This window comes from Muscardinus avellanarius (genome assembly GCF_963383645.1).
Source record: "Muscardinus avellanarius genome assembly, chromosome: 16".
Taxonomy (NCBI): domain Eukaryota; kingdom Metazoa; phylum Chordata; class Mammalia; order Rodentia; family Gliridae; genus Muscardinus; species Muscardinus avellanarius.
The window spans coordinates 60,404,815-60,430,014 of NC_137802.1; the positions used below are offsets into that span (position 1 = coordinate 60,404,815).

The 25,200-nt window shown below is 39.2% G+C and overlaps 1 protein-coding gene across 2 annotated transcripts in view; it reads left to right on the forward strand.

Moving 5' to 3' along the window:
* The window catches only part of HELZ (helicase with zinc finger), a gene marked incomplete at both ends in the record, with an annotated part of 133,403 nt that overhangs the window by 94,962 nt on the left and 13,241 nt on the right, over nucleotides 1-25,200 (forward strand). For both annotated transcript variants that reach the window (XM_080712452.1, XM_080712453.1), the window contains 8 exons: nucleotides 1,043-1,247; nucleotides 5,918-5,969; nucleotides 6,713-6,903; nucleotides 9,240-9,447; nucleotides 12,626-12,705; nucleotides 16,047-16,617; nucleotides 17,134-17,368; nucleotides 18,119-18,635. In XM_080712452.1, coding sequence (XP_080568578.1) covers nucleotides 1,043-1,247; nucleotides 5,918-5,969; nucleotides 6,713-6,903; nucleotides 9,240-9,447; nucleotides 12,626-12,705; nucleotides 16,047-16,617; nucleotides 17,134-17,368; nucleotides 18,119-18,635 — 2,059 coding nt within the window. The remainder of the gene's footprint in view (nucleotides 1-1,042; nucleotides 1,248-5,917; nucleotides 5,970-6,712; nucleotides 6,904-9,239; nucleotides 9,448-12,625; nucleotides 12,706-16,046; nucleotides 16,618-17,133; nucleotides 17,369-18,118; nucleotides 18,636-25,200) is intronic.

Here is a 25,200-nt window from a genome sequence, read left to right on the forward strand (position 1 = left end):
TTAATTAATGTTATAGGCTGTGCTTGTGACAAGCATCTACTCAGTAAGAGAAAAACAGGAATTGTTTTTGAAAATCCTTGTGCGAATGGTCTCCTTTGTGGTGTAAATTCACGTTCTGAGCTGGATGTCTCAGTCAGCCAGCACCAAGCTGCTTTGGCTCTGTAACACCTTAGGACATACAGGTGTAGTGATGTGAACTGTGTCGGTTATATTGAATGGTAGATAGTACATAGACATTGTCAAGCATCGCTTACTGTGTTCTGGGATGGGTGTTGCTAGGCAGCTTCCTCATGGTGTGAACACCAGCGAGTGCACTTACACAGAGCTAGACTGCTGTGACATGAGTAAGTGCTGTCTTGTGTGGAACCAGTTTTGTATGCAGTGACTGTGTGGTACACAACTGTGCGTGTAGACGTGTGTGCTTGTATGAGTATGCCCAGAAGTACTCAGTGTCTGTAAAATTGAGTTATTCTTGGTTTTGAGATCCTTACTTGTTGTGTGGATAATAGAAATAACTTTCTTTATTATTAGTGAGGTAGTAGTTGAGTATTGACCATGGATTTGCATTGCCGAGCCAAATTTACTGCAAGCCCATTCTGTACTACTGTAGTTTGAGCATCAAGTTTCAGAGGCTTGTGATTTGGTACAAAGATCACTCCTAAATCATAGTCAAATGACTACTGGATTTAAGGATTTAGGACTTGGGGGAGGGTCAGGATTTGAATTTTTTTTTTTTTTTTTGTGTGTGTGTGTGTGTGTGGTACTGGGGATTGAACCCAGGGGCATTTTACCTTCAGGCTACATGTATCCCAGTCTTATATTTTCTTTATTTTGAAACAGGGTCTCACTGAGTTGTAGAGGGCCTCACTAAGTAGCTGAGGGGCCACAACCCATGATGCTCCTGTCTCAGCCTCCCAAGTAATGAGATTACAAGCTTGTGTTACCACAACCCACCAGAACTTGAAATTTTTAGTTCCTTATATTAATTTTTGTGATCTTACCCACTGAAATTGTAACCTGATCTTCTGAATCTTTTCCATAGGAAGTTTTGGGAACGGTTTATTGCTCTGTGTCATGAAAATAATAGCCTACATGGGATCACGTTTGAACAGATCAAAGCTCAGTTAGAGGCTTTAGAACTAAAGAAGACGTACGTGTTGAATCCACTGGCTCCTGAGTTTATCCCCCGGGCTCTGCGACTGCAGCATTCGGGAAATACCAACAAGCTGCAGCAATCGCCACCCAAGGTACGTAAGCCTGTCAGCAAGGCTCGGAGGTAAAGCTGAAGGCACTGCAGCAGTGTCTCACTCTTCTGCAAGTTACCGAAGTATTGAAATTGAAGGTTGCATTTGGTGGACAGCAGTTTCTATCGGGAGTTTGTCTAGATGTATACATGGTTAATATCATCGTCTTCAAACACTTAAGAAGAGAAAACTCCTGTGTCATTGTTTGACCTAACTTTCCAGTCCTTCCCGCTGTTAGACTTGCTTTAATGGTTGGATGAGATGTGAAAGAAACAATGAGGTTTAAAAGAGTATTACTTTTTTTTTTTTGAGGTACTGAGGATGGAACTCAGGAGCATTCTACCTCTGAGCTACACCCCAGCCCTATTTTTTGTTCTTTGTTTTGTAACAGGGTCTCACTGAATTGCAAAGGGCCTCACTAAGTAGTAGCTGAGGCTCTTTGAACTCTGATCCTCCTGTCTCAGCCTCCCAAATGCTGGAATTACCAACATGTGCCACCACACCTGGCTAAGAAAGAGAATTACATTCTAAAAGCATGAACTCACAACATATTATTTACAAGGACTGTGTTATAACAACAACATTTGAATAAGGAAGATAATTCTAATATTTTGTTGATGACTGGTTCATTTCAAGTGCCATTTGATGTAGAAAATTTGGCCAGCTTCTTGACTATGAATTGATTTTGACTTTGTGTGTGTGTGTGTTGGGGGGGTCTGGGAATGGAACCCAGGGGCATTTGACCTCTGAGCTATACCCCCTGCCCTGTTTTTTATCCTTTATTTTGTACAGGGTCTGTGAAAGTAGCTAAGGCTGTCCATGAACCGTGATCCTCTGGTCTCAGCCTCCCAAATGCTGGGATTATAAGTGTGCACTACCACGCCTGGCTTGATTTTTACTTATCTTTGTTGTATAGTCGATTAGATGGAATGGAAGTGGGAGAGTCAAGGCTATTTCCACTTTTGAGCTGTAGTTATTTTGGGACGACAGCTGACTTATTTGCTGGAGTGCTTGAAAAAAAACTGTACTTAGAATCCTGAAAAGGTTCAAAGAATGGCATCTGTAGTATTTGCTCCAGTATTTTTGTGTAATTCTCAGCATGGCATTAAACCTGTCAATCTGAATTAAAAGAGTATGTCAGCCGGGCGTGGTGGCGCACGCTTGTAATCCCCGCGCTTGGGAGGCAGAGACAGGAGGATCGCGCAGGTTTGAAGCCAGCCGCGCGCGCTGGCTTAGGAGACCCTGTTTCCAAAATGAAAATGTAAAAAATAGGTCTGGGAGTGTAGCCCGGAGGTAGAAGGGCTTCCAGGAACCCCAGTACCACCAAAAAAAAAAAAAAAAAAAAAAAGAGTATGTCAGTGTTGAGCTTCATTATACCTAATGTATAAACAGTGATGAATGTTTTAGTATTTTCAAAAGTTTTATCTAAATAGTATTAATCTGAGAAGCACTTCCTTTGTTAATATACTGTTGTATATTCTTCATCAGTAAAACCGTATGGAATGTGCATTAATGCTCTGTGATTTTGACATTATTAGAGGATCGAGCATTATATATAAATGAGTTTCCTCTGCATGCCAGGTGTCATGATAGGCGCTAAAGAGGCATAGATAGCAAATAAGTCCCTTAGTTCTCTTGTGGCCATGGGTGTTGGAGCAGGGAGCAGGATGATGGTCAGAGGAAGCAGGTGGCGTCAAGGCTATTTCCACCGTGGAGATCTTGTTCATGAGTTTATTGGGTGGCTGTAGATAGTGGGAGATTGGAAAAAGCTAGAATATAAGCTCAATTTGGGCAGAGGTTTTTTTCTTTTCATATTTACTGCCATAGTTTGTGCCTAGAGCAATGTCTGGTTCATAAAAGGTGCTTAAAAGTATATTTTAGGCGAATGAGTGAAGCTTATGAAGGAGTTGTGTGTTAGTTAGCTCTCCATTACTGTGACAGATAGCAGAGGTAATAAACTTAGGAAAAGAACATGTTTATTTTGGCTCATAGTTTCAGAGGGTTCAATACACAATCAGTTGACCCCATTGCTTGGGAGAGTATGCAGCCGAGTGAAACCACCCGTGGCATGGCTGGGAAGCAGAAAAGAAAAAATGGAAGAGGAATGGGCCAGGTCCACAGTCTTCTCCAAGGGCATGCCCTGAACGACCCGAAGACCTCACTCCCAGGAGTGCCCAGCAAGAGACCAAGCCTCTATTGCACGTGCCTTTGGGGACGTCCCAGGTCCAAACTGTAGCGAGCTTACAGAGGGCAGGACGTGAGCGCAGGCGGCTGTCCACAGGCCAGCGAACCGCTTGGGCTCTGTGAAAGTAGGGATTCTGGTAGAAGCTTCCTGATTTATTTTTTATTTCAAAATGTTGAGGGTCATTATGTTCCCTTGCACATTCTTCAGTCCTCTAGAGTAACTACAGTAGAGTCAGCTCTTCTTACTCAGGAGAGTAAGCATTAAGTAACACACTGTACATGAAGCCAGGGTAGAGAATATATATTGAGTCCATTTGTTTTTCCAAAACTGTAAACTTCCTGAAGATAAAAACTTAATGTGATCAAGGTATACGTTTAGCATGCCCCACAGCATCCAGATGACAGTGCACATTGTCTGGCACGCTTCTGGCTTTACAGTACAGGATTACCCTAAGCTGTGGCTACTCTATTAGTTTCTCGCTGCTGGTGTAGCAAGTTACCACAAACATGGCAACCTAAAACATCACAACTGCCTCACCACAGGGTTCTGTCGTCAGCTGTCTGATAGGCTTGTCTGGTTTCTCTACTCCGGGTTTTGCCAGACTGGGATTAGGACACTGGCTGACTGAACTCCTACCTGGGGCCTCTGGGAAGAACCTGTTTCCATGTTGGCGGAATCCCGTTCCTTGCGATTGTGGGACTTGTTTCCTTCCCGGCTGTCAGTCAACGATCATTCTTGGCTGGTAGAGACTTTCTACTACTTCTCAGAAGTGTCCCGGGCATCTCAGAACCAGCAGTAGTGCATTGACCCTGTGTCCCTCAGAATCCAGCTTCCCTTCTACCACATCCTTTACTTCCCCTCATCTCTCTGACTCCAGCCAAAAAAATTCTCTGCATGTAGGTTCACAGCTTTAACTCTCTGCAGAGCCCCTTTTGGCATGTAATATAAGTAGCATAGTCACAGGACCCAGGGAGTAGGGCCTGGTCATCTTTGGGGGTGCTGCTCTGCCCCCATATCCTAGCCAAGGTGCTTGTGCTTTCTCTGTCTGGTTTTCTCTACACCTTGTTCCTGGTTGGCGGGTTATTAGCGAGCTCCAGTGAGGGGGTTGGTGGCTAGGACATCCAAATGGCTCGTCCCCCCGTTGCACGTGTTGCAGCGGGCTGGCCTCTGTCAGTGCGTGTGCCGCTGGCTGCTTGTCGTCACTTCCAGTCGCTTCTGCTTCTGCTGTACCCCTGCTCCTGCCATCTCAGGGTGTGTCTGTTTTTCTTTTCATGTTTTCTCCTTTATCACTTCTCTCTTTCTCAGAAGTTAATTTTTTATAATGTTGCCAATTACTGAACATTTTTTCTCGTCTGATTAATGGGCTAACTATGATTCTTTTGGCTATTTTTCTGACACTTTGAGACTTAGATCTTAGATGCCCTTGTGCACACATAACTAACTTACTGACCTTAAACCTTCAGTGTTTGCTGCTGTTCTCAGTTACATAAGTAGATAAATGAAGTATCACTGTATTTTTGCTTTGATCAAAATGAAATTTTCTTCCTCTTGTAGGCATTACCCCCGCTTTAGTTTTCTGATGTTATATGCAAATAAATTTGTGTTTATCTAGAGGTAATTTTCATAATGTGCCACTTTTTCCTCAGCTAGTTTCTGTATTAGTTACATGTAGTCCACAGGAACAGAAAGGTTTTTAGAGGCCCAGAACTTCAGAAGCATTGTCTCTTCAAGTATTGTTTCTGCCCAAATTGCACCGTTTTTGAAGGTAGAACAATATACCATTTGTGTATATACCATTGCTTTATATAATAAATCCTCCATTGATGGACTTGAGATTGTTAGCATTTTTCACACGTCTAAACCATGCTGTGATAACATCTGTGCCCATATCCATGATTATTTCATTTGGATAAATTCCTAGAAATACAATTAGAAGATTAATTTTTTTTGCTTCTAATAAGTTTTGCCAAGTTGCTGTCTAGCAATGAGCTAGATCTCTGTCAAGCAAATTCTGATGTTGCTCTTTTCCTGTTCCTTTAGAAAATGTTATACCTTCAGGAACTACGAATCATATTCGAAATAGCATAAATCCCAAACGATGGTTTACATTTCTGTTACCGTTTTAAAGGTTCTCATCTTCAAGGATAGAAAACAACTTTTATATCTTTGTCATTTCTTAGCAAATTTGTAGAGAAGCTACAAAGGAGTAGAATTTATGCTTTACTCATGTAGATTGCATTTTTTAAATTAAAAATGCATTAAAAGAATTTTAGTGGAGGCCCAGCAATGTTATTTGAGTTGGCCATGACATCATGTTTAAAAAGAAAGTTGACCTAAGCAGTCTAAGAGCTATTGATCATAGACTCATGGTTTTAAAATTTTACTTGTTACTGATCATGTTTAATTTGTACATAATTAGGAAAAGGGTTCTTGTTCTCTAATATCAAGTATATTTAAGTGATTATACATTTGCCTTTTTCTTTCAAAGGGAAAAAGCCTCCTCCAAACCCAGAGTGATCATTTCCAGAATGATGGGATTGGTAAGTGGAAAGTTAGACCCATGAAAACTTGTTTTTTTGATACCAGAGATTCACCCCCAGATTTTTCCACAAGAAAGAGCCTTCTCTTTCTCTTTCTCTGTTTCTCTTTTTTTCTCCAGTATTCACAAACACCGATAGTCGCTTTGAACCTTAGTTAATTCTTTTATTCTTTTATGACAATGTGTTGATATGTCATTTCTAAAAAGGTGTCATTTCTGAAAAAAAGGTACCAGCATGTATATCCACAAGTTTAGAGGAAAAATATTTAAGCCTTTCATCTAATATAAATGTCCAGAAAATATTTTTGTCCAACAAATTTGTTAGGTCATACAAATTTCAATGAAGTTTATTTAAATGCTTGTAAATATCATAAAAATTATGTTTTTAAAGTTAATTGCGTAGCCTTCATTTTGTGTGTGGCTATGTTGCAATTGCAAATCAAAACTTTATTCTGAAGAATAGTTTTTCTAGTCCTTGAATACAGCTTACTGGAGGTGTGTGCACACATGGTTTGTGGGTTTATTTCTTAACTAAAACCTCTCTTAACTCTTAGGAGCTAGAATTATGTTAAAAGGATACTTTGTACAGCTCAGCCTGATATTAGAGAACATTATACTTTCATACTGATAACTCTTTTATTGCAGACTTGGGAAATGTATTTTGCTTTTGGGTGATTTAAACTATTTTTGTCTAGGTGAGTATGTACAGTGATTGAGTGCATCCTTTTTCTGTTTATTTTTCAGTTCAGCCCAATCCTTCCGTACTTATTGGCAATCCTATTAGAGCATATACTCCTCCGCCCCCTCTTGGACCTCACCCAAATTTAGGAAAATCTCCAAGCCCTGTTCAAAGAATAGATCCTCACACTGGGACAAGTATTCTTTATGTACCTGCTGTCTATGGAGGGAATGTAGTTATGTCGGTGCCTTTACCTGTAAGTGGATATTTGAAATACTTTCTGTTGAATAAAGTAAATAAGCTTCACTCAATTTAGTGACAGTCCCAAACAGTGTTTTACCAACCTTTTATTTTTATTTTTTCATGGTGCTGGGGGTCAAGCCCCAGGGCCTCAAGCATTCTGGGCAGGTGCTCTACCACTGAGCCCCAAGCTCTTTTGTTTTTCAACTTTTCATTGTTTTGTGTTTTTTTTTAAGCTTTAAAAAAAAAACCACATCTTTGATCAATCGTAAAATTATTAAATAACCAAAAAGATGTTGCTTACAATTTGTTACTAGATTATAAGAGATGATGGAAAAAAAAAACCTGTGAATTGGATGTTTTGATTTAGAAGGTTGTGTATTCTTTAAAAGCATTTTTTTTCCTGAGCGAAAATGGGCTAAAAGTTAACAGGTAGTAAATTGGTCTCTTGTTTTATTTTGTCTCTAACTTTTTATTCTTATGTAAGTCAGAACTCTTTCTAAGATTCATAGAAGAGATGGGGAGGCTTGGGTTAATCTACTTCTTCATTCTACCTCTGAGCAACAACCCGCCAGCCCTATTTTTTATTCTTTATTTTGAAACAGGGTCTCACTGAATTGCAAAGGGTCTCACTAAGTAGTAGCTGAGGCTGTCTACGAACTGTGATCCTCCTGTCTCAGCCTCCCAAATGCTGGAATTACAAGCATGCGCCACCACGCCTGGTTTAATCTGCTTCTATTAGATCTGAATTTATCTGAAAAATTCCTGGCCTTAGGAAACCGTACATTAGGAATCCATTACATTACGGAATCCTTGCTAAGACTAGTATATAAAGCCATTTTTATTTTTGTTAGGGGCTTTGAATATTTTAGTGATTTTTATTAATTTGCATTTGTATGAATATTTTTAAATTCAGGATTTTTGGCCAAGGAAATAGTTTCTTTTATTTAAGTGAAGTACTGCAATTTCAGGTAGCGGCGATCATTGTTACAGGCCTTTGCATACCTGCACATCCTAAAAGGAAAACAGTATTTAACTGCACAGGTTCTATGGTCACGTTGACCATGACAGTTCATATCTTAGCAGCCAAGGAGTGATTGTCAGTAAGAAATATGTAATTCATGCCCACTCTCAAAGACTTTAGATTTTAGCCGAGTTATTCCTTCCCTGGCAGCCTGGCAACATTATACATCATCTGCTATAAATAGTAAGTCTCTTTGGATTTAAATTTCACTTTAATAGGTCAGAGGCTTTTAATATGTAAGATTTCTAAGAGTCTCCATCTGATAGTTATAATAAAATCATAGGGGCAATAGTTTAGGTGGTGTTATATTTAGTCCTTTTATGTTAATGTGCAGAAGTTATATATCTAGACACACCTAAACAAGTTTTCTCATCCTGTATTTTAAGGTAGAATAAAATTAATCAAAAGTACTAATTAAAGTAATAACTGAAGCTGGGCGTGATGGTGCATGTTTGTAATCCCTGCACTTGGGAGGCTGAGACAGGAGGATCACATAGGTTCAAAGCCAGCCTCAGCTACTTAGGCTCTCAGCAACTTAGTGAGACCGTTTCCAAATAAAATATAAAATAGGGCTGGGAGTATAGCCTGGAGGTAGAAAAGCCCCTGGGTTCCACCCCCAGTACCGCCAAAAAAAAAAAAAAAAAAAAGTAATAACTGCTTGAATTTCAACTTCAATAAATGAACATTAAATTATTTGAATATTCACATAAAATTGAAATACCTACCTTTTGAGTTAAAACTCCTTAGAGTAAAATTTTCCCTTTTTCTCCTGTTCTCTAATTCATCTATTTTTATAATTGTCTAGGTGAGTGCATCCTTTTTCTGTTTATTTTTTCATTTTAGTTCAATCCTTCTGTACTTATTTGCAATCCTATTAAAGCATATACTCCTCCACCCCCTCTTGGACTTCACCCAAATTTAGGAAAATCTCTTTATAACAATGCAGTTATAACTAAAGATAATTTTCACGATAATGTGTGACATGTATATATTCATATTGATGGGAAATTATTTAAGCATATAAAATGATTGAATGCCCCAGGAATAATTACCAATTTTTAATTCTTAATGTTTTTCTAACCTGAAAAATGATCCCTTTTTTTTTTTTTTTTTTTGGTACACATTAAAGATTCAAGGAGCCTTTTTTTTGGCCATTTAAGACATGGCAAAGATTCCATCAACTGTCATGGTTAAGTAGCATCAACTTTGCATTTGTATGTTTTTGTCATTTGTCTAATGTGCTTTTGCTTTTCCTCATCAGAGCATTATAGCATTTTGCATTCTAAAATATACTTAATGCAATTATTTTATTTCTTGTACTAACCTAGGTACCATGGACAGGATACCAGGGTAGGTTTGCCGTTGATCCTCGAATTATTACACATCAGGCAGCGATGGCCTACAATATGAACATATTACATACACATGGACGAGGGTCTCCTATACCTTATGGCCTGGGGCATCACCCACCCGTCAGCATAGGACAGCCACAGAGCCAGCATCTGGAGAAGGATCAGCATGAGCAAAATCGAAACGGTAGGTTGCCGTTCCCTATTCCTGCTCCCAGGTGATGATGTGCAGAGTTCTGTCACAGATACATGTAGATGATAGATCTCTCTGAGAGAGAACTGGGTACAAAAACTATGGACCCTCTTTCCAGATGACATAAATATGTACACAGGTACAAACTTTGCATGTAATTTCAGAGGGTCCTTTAGGTTAAACCTACCACTTTGGATTGGTTTAATTTTTTTCTTGAAATATATTAATTTTAATATTTATAGTGCTTTAAGTAGTCATTTAAAATTGAAACTTCTCTCCTGTTAAACAGTTTTGTTAACACAAAATATTCTTGTGGTATATATACCAAGCGTTAATATTATTGTGAGATAGCTGATATAAAGTAGTTAGATCTTATGCAAATCTGCCAGAATTATAGATAAGGAAAAATTGCCCACTTTTTTTAGCTAAGTTTATGAAAATGCAGTTTATATACAGTAAAATTTACTCTTTTAAAAATGTACACCTGAACGAGTTATAACAGAGTTGATAACTATCATCAAAATCAAGATATGAGGATACATCACGCCAAAAGGCTTCCTGGGCCCCTTTGCAGTCATTCCCACCTTCCCCCCAGCCCTGCCAACCACTGACTTTGTACTTAGATGGTGTCCGTACTCTAGTGTGTCCTGTGAATGGCATTATAGAGTATACGGTATTTCGTGTTTGGCTTTGCTCACTAGTTGAATGCTTTTCATATTCTCTCAGGTTGCATGTGTCAGTTATTTGGTCTGTTTTTATTCTGCATTGAGATTTCATTGTATGGCTGTGCTACCATGTGCTTATTCATCCAGCCATTGGTGAACATATTAGTATTTCTAATTTTTGGCTCTTATGAATAAAGCTGCTAGGAACATATGCTTGAACATATGTTTTCATTTCTCAGGTAAATACCTACAACTGAGATTGTTGGGCATATTGTAAATAGATATTTAACTTTATAAGAAACTGTCATATTATTTCCCAAAGTGGTTGAATCATTTGATTTCTACTAGAAATGTATGCGATTTCCCCATTGTTTCTAATTCTCACCAGCATTTGATTCTGTCAGACTTTTTGATTTTTACCTTTGCTAGTGAATACCTGATGGTACATCATTGTGATATTAACTTGTATGTTCCTAATAACTAATGATATAGAGTATATTTTTATTATGTTTATCTATTGTATCTTTTCTGATGAACTGCCTATTCATATTTTCTTACTTTTTTGGTACTGGGGATTCAACCCAGAGGCATTCTATCTCCAAGCTACATCCCCATTCCTACTCTATTTTTATTTTGAAACAGGGTCTCATGAGGTGGATGAGTCTCACTACTTGCTGAGGCTGGCCTCCAAACTGTGATCTCCTCTGTCAGCCTCCCAAGTACTGGGACTACAATGTGCACCACCATGCTTACATGTACTTTTTACTTGTTTTTTATTAATTGGCTTTTGTCTTATTAAGTTTTAAGTGTTTAAATATATTTTGTATAAGTCTTTAATTAAATATGTGTTTTGAGATGTTTCCTCCCAGAATATGGCTTTCATTTTCTTTATAATGCCTTCTAAAGAGTGATGCTTTTGCTTTTGAGGTCCAGTTCATTCACATCATCTTTCTGTGAATTGTTTTGGTGTTATGCCTAAAAAATCTTTGTCTAACCCAGTGTCATGAAAATCATCTTGTTTTCTTCTAGAAATCTTTAAGAGATTTTAGCTGTTACATTAAGATTCATTTTGGGTTAAATTTTTACATATGGTGTGAAGTAATTTTTCTTTCGTAGTTATTTTGTTTTGGTTTTGCATGTATCTGTTCCATGCCAACATTATTTGTTGAAAACTCTCCTCTCATTGAATTCCCTTGATGCTTTTGTTGAAAATTAGTTGACCACTAGTCTCTTGGACTCTCTTCTCTTGGTTCAGGTTCTCTTGATTCATATTTTTTTGTTATGTCAAATAGGCTGTCTTTATTATTATGGCTTTATAAAAGGTCAGGAAATCAGGCAGTATGAATCCTCCAAATATATTATTTTTCCCCAAAATTGTCGATTCCAGGTATTTTTCAATTTCTATATATACATTTTAGAATCAGCTTTTTAGTTTCTAAAAAAAAAAAAAAAAAAAAAAAGAAAAATGCCAGCTGAGATTTTGAAAAGTGTTTTTAGTATGCAGCCTTTTATATTTTACTTTGAAGCAGGGACTAAGTTGCTGAGGCTAGCCTCAAACCTCAAACTTGTGATCCTCTTGTCTCACCCATCAAGTTCTGAGATTTCCGGTGTGCAATTTAATAATCTCAGCAAGTTAGTGAAACCTTGTTTCAAAATAAAAGATAAAAAGGGCTGGTAGTCAAGCTCAGAAGTAGAATTGCCCCTGAGTTCAGTCCCAGTAACCTTCCCCAACCCCTCAGAAAAGAATTTTTATTTAGTATGTCAGCTTTGCTTCGTTGTGATGAAGAACCTGAGATAACTCATAAGGAGAAAATATGTATTTTAGATCATGGCTTTAGAAGTTTCCGTCCATGATTTCATGGCCCCATCACTTTGCACCTGTGGTGGCACAGTGCATCATGCAGGAGTAGGTGTTCTTATAGCAGCTGGGAGGTAAGGGGGGGTCAGGTCGCAGAAACCTTGTTCAGGCTCACCCAGCGACCCAACGTCCTCCCACCAGGCCCACCTGCTGCGGGTTGGACTAAGCTGTCATCGTATGGGCCACTGGGGAACATTTAACATGCCAACCATAACATTCAGCTTAGGCTCCTTTGCTAAATTAGGTTGACACGTTATTTGAAGTTTTCTTAATTGTGTTTGTAAATGAACAAAGTATTGAGTCTTTATAAATAGGCAAACATGCCCAGGCTTTTTATATGTCTAGTTTAAGCAAATGAGGCTGTACATTGCTAGAGATTGGGCAGTTTGTTTTGGGATTATTTGATGTTTTAAGGTTATTCCTTTTTAAGATTTTGCCTTGTCATTGAGGTTTGCTTCATTTATAAATTTTCTTTCTTGCAGAGAAACTGCAACTCTGAAAATATAAGAACAAAATCCAAGTAGTAATATAAATCGATAATGAGTGAAAATGTTTAAAATATTCTGCTGCTTTGTCTAATATTGGATAGTCACTGGAAATGTCACATTCACTGGAGAAAATTTATAAGGATTTTAAAATATTTTCTTAGGTAAAAATGATTCAAATAATGCTGGACCTGAAATTAATACGATTCGTACACCAGAGAAAAAGCCTGCAGAAGCAAAACAGGTATGTTACTTGCATATGGTTAGTACCTTGTTCTGATGAGTTTAATCTGATGGGCTCTCTTGGAGTCTTGATATTTTCTAAGGAAAGTGTCTCTCTCTCTCTCTGTGTGTGTGTTTATTTTTTACATTTATTGTTTCACAGGAGCCCAGCGGTTGTGCTGTGCTTTTTCCTGTCACTTTTCCTTTGGCTGTGTTATTTTCTTTACTTGGTACATTTTTCTTAAATTTTGTAATTCAGTGATGGTTTTGAATTTAGAGATTTCTCAGGATAAGACAGTAAATGGAGACAGAGGCAGTGTACCATTGACAGTGACCTCAGGATGGGAAGAGCGGGTGTAGCAGAGGGAAGACAGCTTCCTCTGCAAGTCCTTTGCCTCTTCTCATGCCCACTGCATACATCTTTAACTCTTCATCTGTCCATTCATCTGCTTTCCTTCTGTGCTTGTGAACAGTTACAGAAAACCACATCATTGGTTGAACTAATGTTTCCTAACCTCGTGGAGCGCATGGGGCTCCCACAACTTTCTTTTGCACATGCCCAGCTCCTTTGCTCTGTTTTTTTTTTTTTTTAGTGGTTCTTCTCAAGCCTGGTTACCTTCTACCTGCTGTTAGCCTTATCATTAGGAGAAGGCTTTGCCTTAGACTTAACTTCATTGGGATTTTACCCCATTGATTTATGACATTAAATATCTTTTATGAGCTGGGCGAGGTGACGTGCACTTGTAATCCCAGCATTCAGGAGGCTGAGACCAGAGGATCACGGTTCACAGACAGCCACGGCTACTTAGTGAGGCCCTTTGCAAGTCAGTGAGAACCTGTTTCAAAATAAAGAATAAAAAATAGGGCTAGGGGTACAGCTCTGAGGTAGAATGCCCCTGGGTTCCATCCCCAGTACTGAGAAGAAAAAAAAAACCCAATATTTTATGGCATTAAATATTTTTCTAAGTCCTTGAGCCTCTTTACTTCCTATTACCAGTCTCAGAGGAGGACTTCCTGCTAAGACTAGTCTCTCCTCTTCCAGTCACTTCACAAACCTGCTCCTGCTCCTCAGCTATCTTCAGATACTTCCTCTTCCTCTTCTGCCAGCAGGGTAGCTGACTTGTCCTCTAGCCTAAAGTACATTGATAGGCTTTTAAGGAGTTTCATCTTCATCTGCTTTGTAGCGAGTGCCACGGGTCTCCTTTTCACTTCATCTTTTGCTTCTCAACCCACACAGGCTGGTAACAGGCCTTACCATCTCACTGAAACCTCTGAACTCCCAAGTGAGCATATCTTAGGAACACAAACTTCGGTTATAGTCTTACTGGGTTCTTTTTGGTGTTTGGCATGGCTTTCCACTTTTGTCTGCCATCTTATGTCTTTTATTTTTCTGGACACTTTTCTGTTGGTCACAATTCTTTCTAATATGATCTCTGTCTTACAAGTTTCTATCTACCTCTCCCCATATGTCCCTAGTCCTTAAATTGGGGTTTCTTAAAGTTTTACCATTTTTCCACTTCTCTTTGCATTCTAAGGTTTCTTACTGGAACGGTAAACTTATTTACTATAAACTAGTCCAATCTATGACATAAGTACCCGCTCCATGATAATGGCTTAAATCTGTACCTCCAGACTCAGACTAGCAATTAAGCAGCTGTTCTCTGTGCTCAGTCACTTACGTCCCATAAGCATCTCTGACTGATGGAAGGATTCCACATTGGAGGAGAAGGTGCAGTGTGAGGCAGCCAGGGGAACCCCTTGCTAGAGTGGTACAGTGAACATGGTGCGTGTTTGGAAGGGCACAGAGAGACAGCACAGGGATCAGGCCGCAGCAGCAGATGGAGTCAGAGGCAGGTGGTACAAGACCAACTGCAAGAGCCAGGTGCTGTTGGGGCCTTCGCTGTTTTCCAGTCCTCAGTGAATATTTAGCACCAAAACCTGTAAGGACACTGAGATGCTATAGCAGTTCATTAAGTGGCTTAAAAGAGCTGGGAAAGAAAAATGGCCTTTTCCTATCTTGTATTTTGTTTTTTAGGTTGTCACCACTTAGATCACATTTGTATTTCAAAAGGAAACCACCACTATCTATTTTAAAATTCGTGGTGGGCTACCATGGCTTATTGGGACTAAAACAACATTGATAATTCAGTATTGAATCACTCAGGGTCTTTTGTAATTGGACTCTTACCATTTCTTCTAATGTCAAAAAGGAGAAACTTAATATATTAACAAGTGAAGTTTTAGCTCAGTGAACACGACTGCTCTTGGCTCCCAGATCTGCCATACTTTTCTGCTCTCTTAGCCTTTGCATAAACTGTTACCTTTAGCTAGAATGTCCTCCTCTTCCTGGAATAGTCTAGCTCTTTGTAAGATTCAACTCAAGTGCCATACTTCGGGGTGAAACCTCTTTTTAAAATTCGCTTAGACCTTCGTATCTCTTACCACATCGTCCTTCAGAATCTCGAATCACACATTTACTTGTTGATAATCCTCTCCTGGATTCGAACCCAAGGGTTAGCAGTCTTTTATTTAAAAGACTAGTTAGTAAATCTTAAACTCTGTGGGCTCTCTAGTCTTGTTGTAAGTCCTGCTTAGCTCTGTCACTGTACTGCAAAAGCAGCCATAGATAATATGTAAATGAGTGAGAGGCTATGTTTTAACAACACAATATTTATTTACAAAATCCCAGTGGTCTGGAAATGGTATGGCTGAGGCCATTGTTTCAAGACCTTTGCTCTAAGCTCTTGAGGCTGTAAGCTGAGTCTTGCTATGTCTTGTGAATCTCCAGCACGAGGCACGGCACACTTGGTAGGCCTTGACCATAAATGTTTGCTAAAGGAAGGAATGACAATAGTCTGCAATGACAAAAATTGGCAACTCACTGTTTCTAGGGAAGTGGTAGAGGACCTGTTTGTTCATTTCAAAGTTGGTTAAATTGCGATAAAAATTTTGTCAATATTGACATGTTTGAGGGAAGTATATTAGATGTATAAAATGATAAAATCTGAAGGAAAGAACACATTTATTGATTTATACCAGAAGGAAATAAATGATTGTCTTTCAAAGGGAGAAAGTGTGAAATTAAAAATAATATTCTTGAAGGAATTAAAGAGGATTTGCTAATAAAATAGCAGTATCTTTCTTATGACTCAAATTTAATATGCTGTTTTTCTGTGTCATCTTTCTTAATTAAAAAAATATTCCCTATTCAGTTGTCAGAAAATGATTGACTTGGCGCCCAGCCCTCCTGTTGTCCCTGTTTAGAACGTCTTGCTTCCTTTAGATGTGTTAGGGTTGGGAAAAGGTGGAGAGCCACTAAACTTGGATTTTCTGCAGTTAAAAAGACTTCTTCTTTTTTTCTAGGTTGATTTGGAATCGAGTCCACAGAATAGAAGTCCTGAATCTCGCCCTGGTGTTGTTTATCCCAATACCAAATTTCCTCGCAAAGATAATCTCAACCCAAGACACATCAGTCTTCCTCTTCCTGCTCCTCATGCACAGTATGCAATCCCTAATCGCCATTTCCATTCCCTTCCCCAGCTACCAAGACCACCATTTCCAATTTCGCAGCAGCACACCTTGTTAAATCAGCAGCAGAATAATTTGCCTGAACCACCAAATCAGATGCCGCCCCAGCCACATCAGGTAGTCCAGCAGCAAGGTCAGCTGAACCCGCAGGCCCAGCAGCCGCCTCCTCAGCCTTCTCCTGCCTATCAGGCAGCACCCAACAGTGCTTTTTTCAATAATGCAGTTTCTCATCGACCACAGTCTCCTCCTGCAGAGGCTGTGATTTCTGAGCAACAGCCCCCTCCCATGCTGCAAGAAGGCCATAGTCCTCTGAGAGCCATTGCACAGCCCGGCCCCATTCTACCTTCACACCTGAACAACTTCATTGACGAGAACCCCCCAGGATTACCTATAGGAGAGGCGTTGGGTAAGTTCACCTGTTAACTCTAGGCATCAAAAATTCAGAGATGTAATCTCAGCATTCGGGAGGCTGAGACTGGAGGATCGCGGTTCGTGGATAGCCTCAGCTACTTAGTGAGGCCCTCCGCAACTTAGTGAGACCTTGTTTCAAAATAAAGAATAAAAAAAAAATTCAGAGATTTTTCACTTAAAATGACACCCACTTTACAATATTAATCTAGATCACGATTGATTCATTTCTTCAAATAATGTCAGCAGAAATCAGCTACTTGGTATAATAATCAGAATCTAGTTCCAAATGTTTCTATAATAATAAGGCTGTAGTTGGTGTCCAGTTGTATCATATGTAAGTGAGGAAAAAAACCTTACAGTTCTGGTTTCTGCCTAATTTAGAAAATATGTACTTTGTTCAAAACCAAATTGCAGCTATTTCTTTGTCTTGTGGAAAAAATCTGTAAAAGACAAAAATTAACTAGAAACCCCAAATGTATAAAAACTTGCCTTTTCACAACTGTTTCCTCAGATCGTATACATGGAAATGTAGCTCTGGAAACCTTAAGGCAGCAGCAGGCGCGACTGCAGCAGTGGAGCGAGCATCATGCCTACCTGAGTCAAGGCGGTGTTCCCTACCCTCACCATCACCACCCGCACCTCCAGCACCTCCCCCAGCCGCCTGTGGGTTTGCATCAGCCGCCCGTGAGGGCTGACTGGAAGCTTACCAGCAGTGCTGAAGACGAAGCAGAAACCACGTTCTCACGGTAGTGCAGCCTCTATAGCCGCTGACCCATCTCCCCACACCCTTCATGACAGCAGTCCTTCTAGCTTTCAGATGGAATATTGTCTCAAAGAAATTGAAGGCTGGCCTTCTTGGTCCATGCTACCAAGTTCCTTTGATTACCTCTGAAATATACAGAATTCATTTAGGAACAACTCTTGTACAAATCTGGGCACAGATAATCTACTATGGGCTTTGAGTTAATTTGGCTCCTTACTTCATGGTCTCTTCTGCAAGAGAAGCATAGCATCACTCTGGGATTTTTTTTTTTTTAATTCAGTAACACCCAAAACACAGAGTTCATGAGGGCATAAATAAATTAGTGGATAAAAATTAAAATTATAAATTTATCATTGATTTTTTTTTTCTAGTAGCACAGACTTCAACCTTATAAATACTGTGAGTGTATGGTCCTGATGCTAAGCATATTTTTGTGGTCCTTGATCCCTTCCAAATCAGGCCCACCATCGTGGTGACCTTTTATCACTTGAAGTTCCATAGAGGCGGGGAACAGATGCTTTGAATACCAAGGGGAAAGGATTGCCACTCAGGCAGTTGGGCACATTCAGTGTTGTGCTCAGCACCTTCTGCTCACGTTTGAGATTGCTTATTGCTGGCCCGATTGAAGCGCTGTGATTTGGCTTGTAGAAATGACACATAGTTGACTTAGTTCTTCTTAACGTAATGGAGCCTTTCCCTTGTTTTCTCCCCATATTTCGTCATCTTCATCTAGCTTTCAGGATTTACTCAGAGAGCTGTCTCATCGTGACCAGAGTGAGACTCGAGAGCTAGCTGAAATGCCACCACCTCAGTCCAGACTTCTGCAGTACAGACAAGTTCAGGCGAGAAGCCCACCAGCAGTGCCATCTCCCCCCTGCAGTGCAGACCACGGCAGCCACCTTTCTAGCTTCAACGACAGCAGCAGAGACGTGGAAATCGCCAACAGCCCAGCGTTTCCACAGCGCCTCCCCCCGCAGATATTCAGCTCACCCTTCTCTCTGCCATCTGAACACCTTGCCCCTCCTCCCTTGAAATACCTGGCACCTGATGGAGCATGGGCTTTTGCTAATTTGCAACAGAATCACTTAATAGGGCCAGGCTTCCCCTACGGCCTACCTCCACTGCCTCACAGGCCACCACAGAACCCTTTTGTACAGATACAGAATCATCAGCATGCTATTGGTCAAGAGCCATTTCACCCCTTGTCATCTCGAACAGTGTCTTCTTCTTCGCTCCCTAGCTTGGAAGAGGTAGGTGTTATTCTTCTTTCCTTGGGGATTATTTGACTTGAACAATAGCAAAATGTACTGATTTAATAGTAGGAGTGGCTAGATCTGTTGTATCTAATAGTCTTTTAAAGATAATGCTTCCTTGGAAATTATTCTAATTTCTACCCCATTTTGCATCATTCTGGATTTTGAAGAATGATCACCATCAGTGAGACATGAAGCACCCTAACTGTGTTTATTGCTGTTTTGGACACCGGAGTTAAGAATCTATTTAATATTCAAGTATCTTTGTCCTCTCTGATCTGAGGAAATGGTTTTCGGTACTGTTCCTGCCCCCCCCCCCCACGCCCTTCATCGCACTCACAGGTGTTCTGCCTCTGAGCTATACTCCTAGACTTGCTAAGTTGCCGAGGCTACTGTGGATCTGTGATCCTCCTGCATCAGCCACCCAGGTCCTGGGATGTCAGGCATGTGCCGCCTGCCCGGCTGGCACTCACCTTTTGTTTTAAGTTACATTTGTTAGAACTTTCCCAAGATGTTGGCCTCTTGAGCCTGTGGCTAGCTCCAGGTGCCAGCTCTCCTTCTCCCATCACCAGTCCTACGCTTGATTAAACGGAGGGGTTGATATGTAATGAGACTGAATCCTACCTAGATGCTGGAATTTGCAGGTGTTTAATAGAAATTGAGTCTGCTAAGCTAAGCATTTTAAGGTAGCTTGAATTCTTATCTTGAAATACTTAGCTATTCCCAAAGAGCATCTTTATGGATTTTCATTGATGTGAAAAATTTAGTCATTTCAGTTTATAAAACTTCCAAAATGGTACCACATGGTGTAGACTTTAAAATGTTATCTAGCTGTTCCCAATAAGCTTGCAGTGATTAGAGAAAAGAATGTATAACAAGCTGGTTGTGGTTATTGCCAATCACAGATATCTTCTTAAAACAGGATAAACATTTCCAATTTTGATATGTGAAAAAAAATTTTTGGCAGTTCCTAAAGGATTTCTAAAGGCTTTTAGAAATAATTGACTCACATATTTTATAAATTCTCTACTACAGATGCTGATTAAAAATTCTAGTTTCATAGGGAAAGCTCTATATCTTATTTGCAGGATTTGGGAAGTAATTTGTTCAGATTGCTCTAGTATCGATTGGCTCATTCTGTGTAATAACTGTCATTAAAACAACTTAGTTGACGTCTTAGGCTTCTGAGGTAAGTTGTAGACAAAATAAGGATGTACTGGTATCTGCGTGTGTATATATTTGTGAGGATTTAGAATTTTGGAACTGTTCTTTACAAAGACTTGACACACATTTGGTATTATTATGAAATGGTTTTATAACTGAGTAGTTGTACAATTTTCAGTTATGCGATGTTCTATTTATCGTTAATGAAATTCACCATTTATAGCAATTATAAAGTATACAATTTAGTGGGTTTTACTATATTTGTAGCATCATGCAGCCATCACCACTATCCAGTTTCAGAGCATTTTCTTACTCCTGAAAGAAACCCATGACCACTAAGCAGTAAATTTCAGTCTTCATTCCCAGGACCTACAACTACTAATCTATTTTTGTCTCCATGGGGACATTTCCTATCAATAGGATCATATAATATATAGCATTTCATACTTGGTTTTCAGAATGCATCTACACTGTAGCAGGTACCACTGTTTCATTCCTTTTTATGGCTGAATAATGTTCCATTCTATAGATATGCCACAATTTATCTGTTTATCAATTGGTGAACATTTAGGTTGTTTGCTTTTTTTGTCTTGTATGAATAATTCTGCTGTACTATTTGCGAACACGCTTTTGCATGAAAAGTATATTTTAAATTCTCTTGGCTCTGAACCTAAAAGTGAAATTCTTGGGCCATACAAGAACTTTATTTAACTTGTTAAGGAACTGCCAAAGTGTTTTCCACTGTTCCCCACACCATTCCTACAGCAATGTATGAGGATTCTACTTTCTTCACATTACTCACTTTTTAAAAATTATTATTATAGTCATCATGGTGCTATGATGAAGTAGTATCTCATCCTCCTTTGGATTTGAATTTCCCTAATGACTAATGATGTTGAGCATCTTTTCATGTGCCTTTTGGCCATTTATATATTTTCTTCAGAGAAATGTCTGTTCCAGTCCTTCAGGTATTTTAACAAAGGGATCTCTCTCTCTCTCTCTCTCTCTCTCTCTCTCTCTCTCTCTCTCTCTCTCTCTCGTGGTTGGTGCTGGGGATGGAACCCTTCTACATCTGGACTATACTCCCAGACCTATTTTATATTTTTTTATTTGGAAACAGGGTCTTTTAAGCCAGCGAGGCTGGCTTTGAACCTGCAAGATCCACCTGTCTCTGCCTCTCAAGCACAGAGATTACAAGCATGGCCACCATGTCCAGCTAAGGGGTTCTCTTTTTGTTACCAAATTGTAATAGTATTTTTTCATACCTTCTGGATATTATACCCTTAATTTTATATTTACAGTTATTTCTTCTACTTTGTAGGTTATGTTTTCACCTCCTTTTGTGTGTGTGTGTGTGTGTGTGTGTGTGTGTGTGTGTGTGTGTGTTTTACTGGAAATTAAACCCAGACGCATTGCACCTCTGAGCTACACCACCTGCCCTATTTTTTAGTCTCTTTATTTTTATTTATTTATTTATTTATTTATTTATTTATTTATTTTTGTGGCTCTGGGGATGGAACCCAGGGGCATTCGACCTCCAAGCTACACCCCCTGCCCTATTTTTTATTCTTTATTTTGAAACAGGGTCTCACTGAGTTGCAGAGGGCCTCAGTAAGTAGCTGAGGCTGTCCACGAACCACCATCCTCCTGTCTCCGCCTCCTGAATGCTGGGATTACAAGCGTGCGCCACCATGCCTGGCTTTTTCACCTCCTTTATAAGTGCCCCATGATGCACAAACATTTTAAATTTGAATAAAATTAAATCTTATATTTCCTTTGGTTGCTTGTGGTTTGGGAATCAGATCTAAGAAGTTGTTGCCTACAAGATCACAAAGATTTACTTCTACATTTCCTTCTAATAGTTTTAAAGTTTTAGCTCTTACACACTTAGTTCTTGGATATGTTTTGAGTTACTTTTGTACATTGTGTGAGGTAGTTAAGAAATGTATTCCTTTGAATGTGGTTATCCAGTTTTCTCAGCACCATTGTTGAGAAGACTTCCCATTGAATGATATTGGCACATTGTCAATTGTGGCTGTAATGTTGGGTCTATTTCTGGGCTCTCAGTTCTATAAGTGGTTATTGTGGTGCCGGCGCCAGCTCCAGCTCCAGCTCCATGCTGTCTTTCATACTGTAGTGTTGTCGTAAGTTTGGGGATTGAGAGTGCGAGTGTTCGCACCGTGTTCTGTCTACTTCAAGCCTGTTTGACCTATTCTAGGATTCTTGTTTTCCCACGTGAGTTTTATGATCAGTTTTGCTAATTTTGGGGGAGCGGGAAATGAAGTTGAGACTTTTTTAAGTGTATGGCTTTAAATCTATAGATCATTTGGAGATTATTACTATCTTAATATTAAACTTTCTTTTACCTGAGCATGAGAAATCTACCCATTTATTTAGATCTTTTAAAATTTCTTCTGATAGTATTTTGTAATATTCTAAGTATTCTAATATTGTACTTAATTTGTAAGTATCTTATTATTTTTCATATGATAGATGATTGTTTTTATTTCATTTTTGTGATGTTTATAAATACAATTGATTTTTATATTGATTTGTATCTTTAATTTTGCCAAACTCTTTATTAGCTCTAATAGATTTTAAGAGGGGACTTTATGATTTTTTAGTATAGAATACAATATTATATACAAATAGGGAAGACTTTTCCTTCTTTTTCTTGTCTAATTACTCTGGCTACAACCTCCAGTATAATGTTTAGGGGTGTACATTTGCAAAATTAGAGAAACTAAGTATATCTGAAGTGAGAATTCCCAATTTCCTTCATCTGTTGATTTCTTGGGGTATGCTTTGTATAAAGTAAGTGAGTGTGAGTGTGTGTGTGTGTGTGTGTGTGTGTGTGTGTGTGTCTCCAAGGATGGAACCCAGGGACAGTCTTCTTCTGGCTATATCCCCAGCTCTATTTTTTATCCTTTTTTTTTTTTATTTTTTTGGTGGTACTGGGGTTCCTGGAAACCCTTCTACCTCCGGGCTACACTCCCAGACACCTATTTTTTTATATTTGGAAACAGGGTCTCTTAAGCCTGTGGAGCAGGTAGTCTTCTTTCTTGGAGAATATTCCAGATGTACTTGAGAATGTGTTATTTTGCTTTTGTTGGGTGGAGTGTTCATAGATATGTCTTATCGTGTTTTCATATTTTTAATTTCCTTTTGAACTTTTGTCTAGACATTATATCCATTGTTGAAAGTACAGTATTGAAGCCTCCAATTATTATTAACTATTTTTCCCCTTTAATTCTCTTCATTCTTAATGTATTTTTATGACTCTGTCATGAGATACCTATATGGTTGTATCTTCTTTCTTTCTTTTTTTTTTTTTTTCTTTGCAGTCCGGGAGATGGAGCCCCAGGGGCATTGTTTCCCCAGCCCTATTTCTTAGTCTTTTTATTTTTGAAATAGGGTCTCAGTGAGTTGCGAGGCAGTTTGCAAACCGCAATCCTCCTGTCTCAGCCTCCTGAATTACAAGCATGTTTTTACCACGCCTGGCTTGGCTGTATCTTCTTTTCTTCTTCTTAACTTTTTTTTTTTTTTTTTTGTAATGGGGATGGGACCCAGAGGCATTCTACCTCTGAGCTATACCCCCAGCCCTATTTTCATTTCTTATTCTGAAACAGGGTCACAGTGAGTTGCGAAGGCCTCACTAAGACATCTTTTCTCTGTCAGTAGTTTTGCCTTCAGGTACATGTGTATTTCGGTATCAGTGTGGCCACCAGCTTTCTTTTGGCTGCTGTTTGTGTAGAATGTCTTTTCCCATTTTTTCATTTCCACCATTTGTGTGTGAATCCAAGTGAATCTCTTCTCAATAGGATGTGATTGGATCATGTCGTTTTTCTGTTCTGACAGTTGCTGCTTTTTAATGTTAGAGTATAGTAATTTACATTTAATGATAGTGAAGTACTCCTGATGAGGATGAGTACTAATAAAGTATTCCTGTCCGTTTTTATATTTCTTACATGTCTTGCATATTTTTGTTCTAGAATTTCTCTGTGATTCTTTTGTGTTTTTCTGTTGCACCATTTTCATTCTCGTTTGGATTAATGCCACCTTTTCTTGTGGGCAGGGGGTGGGTGGGGAAAGAGGAGTCCTGGTGATTGAACCCAAGACCTTTTGTTGCGATCTAAACCAAACCTCCTACCCCCAATTCCAACTTAATTTTATTTATTTTTGTGGCACTAGGGATGGAACCCAGGGGCATTCTACCCTCAAGCTACACCCCAGCCCTATTTTTTTATTTTTTATTTTGAAACAGGGTCTCACTGAGTTGCAAAGGGCCTCACTAAGTAGCTGAGGCTGGCTGTGAACCGTGATTCTCTTGTCTCAGCCTCCCAAATGCTGGGACTACAAGGGTGTGCTACCATGCCCAGCCCAACTTGATTTTAATAAGACACAAGAGGTTTAATATTCTATACCTCCATTTCCTTCCCCCTGTACTGTGGTTGTCACAAACTACATATTTATACAGTGGTCTCCATCAGAGTAGATTTGTAATTGGTGTTTTCTGTATTTATTTCTAAAATCCCGTAGGAAAGAAAAAGAGGAATTAGTTATAAACCAAAAAATACTAATATTTTCTTTCATATTTACCTATGTAGTTACCTTTTCCTCTGTGTGTGTGTTTGTGTGTGTGTGTGTGTGTGTGTTTGAGGTACTATCTAATGTCTGTCTAATGTCATTTCAACCAAAGGCATTTATAAATGCAGTAGTAGCATTTCTTAGAGGGAAGGTCTAGTCACAAACTCTGATTTTGTTTACCTGAGAATATCTTGGTTTCATCTTCATGTTTGAGGATGGTTTTGGCAGCTGGAGAATTCTTGGCTGACAGTTTGTTATTTACTTAGCACTGTGAAGACCGCGGCCTTCTGGTCTTCCTGGTCCATCTTCTTGCCGATTCCTTGTGTACCTTGGCTTGCTTCTCTTGATGTCTTTATCTTTGGCTCTCAACACTTCGATTACTATAAGTGTCAATGTGAATCTTTGAATTTGTTCTACTTGGAGTTAACTGAGCTTCTTAGATATAAAAGTTAATGGCTTTCATCAAATTGATAATGTTCAGGCCATTATTTCATCTCTCTCTCTGCCAGTTTCTCTTCTGTCTGGGCCTGCCATCATTTAGATGCTGGTGTGCTTGATGGTATCTCATAGGCCTCAGACCTGTTCATTTTCCTTCCCTTTTCTGTTTCTCAGAGTGGCTGGTCTTGATCGACTGACCTTGAGGTTTGCCCATTCTTCTTCTCATTTAAATCTGCTGTTAAACCCCTCTCGTGAATTTTTCACTTCAGTCATCATACTTTTTCAACTCCATAATTTCATATTTTTATTGTAATTTTTATTTCTTTTTGTGTGTTTGGTACTATGGGTGGAACACTGGGGTTTTCTACCGCTG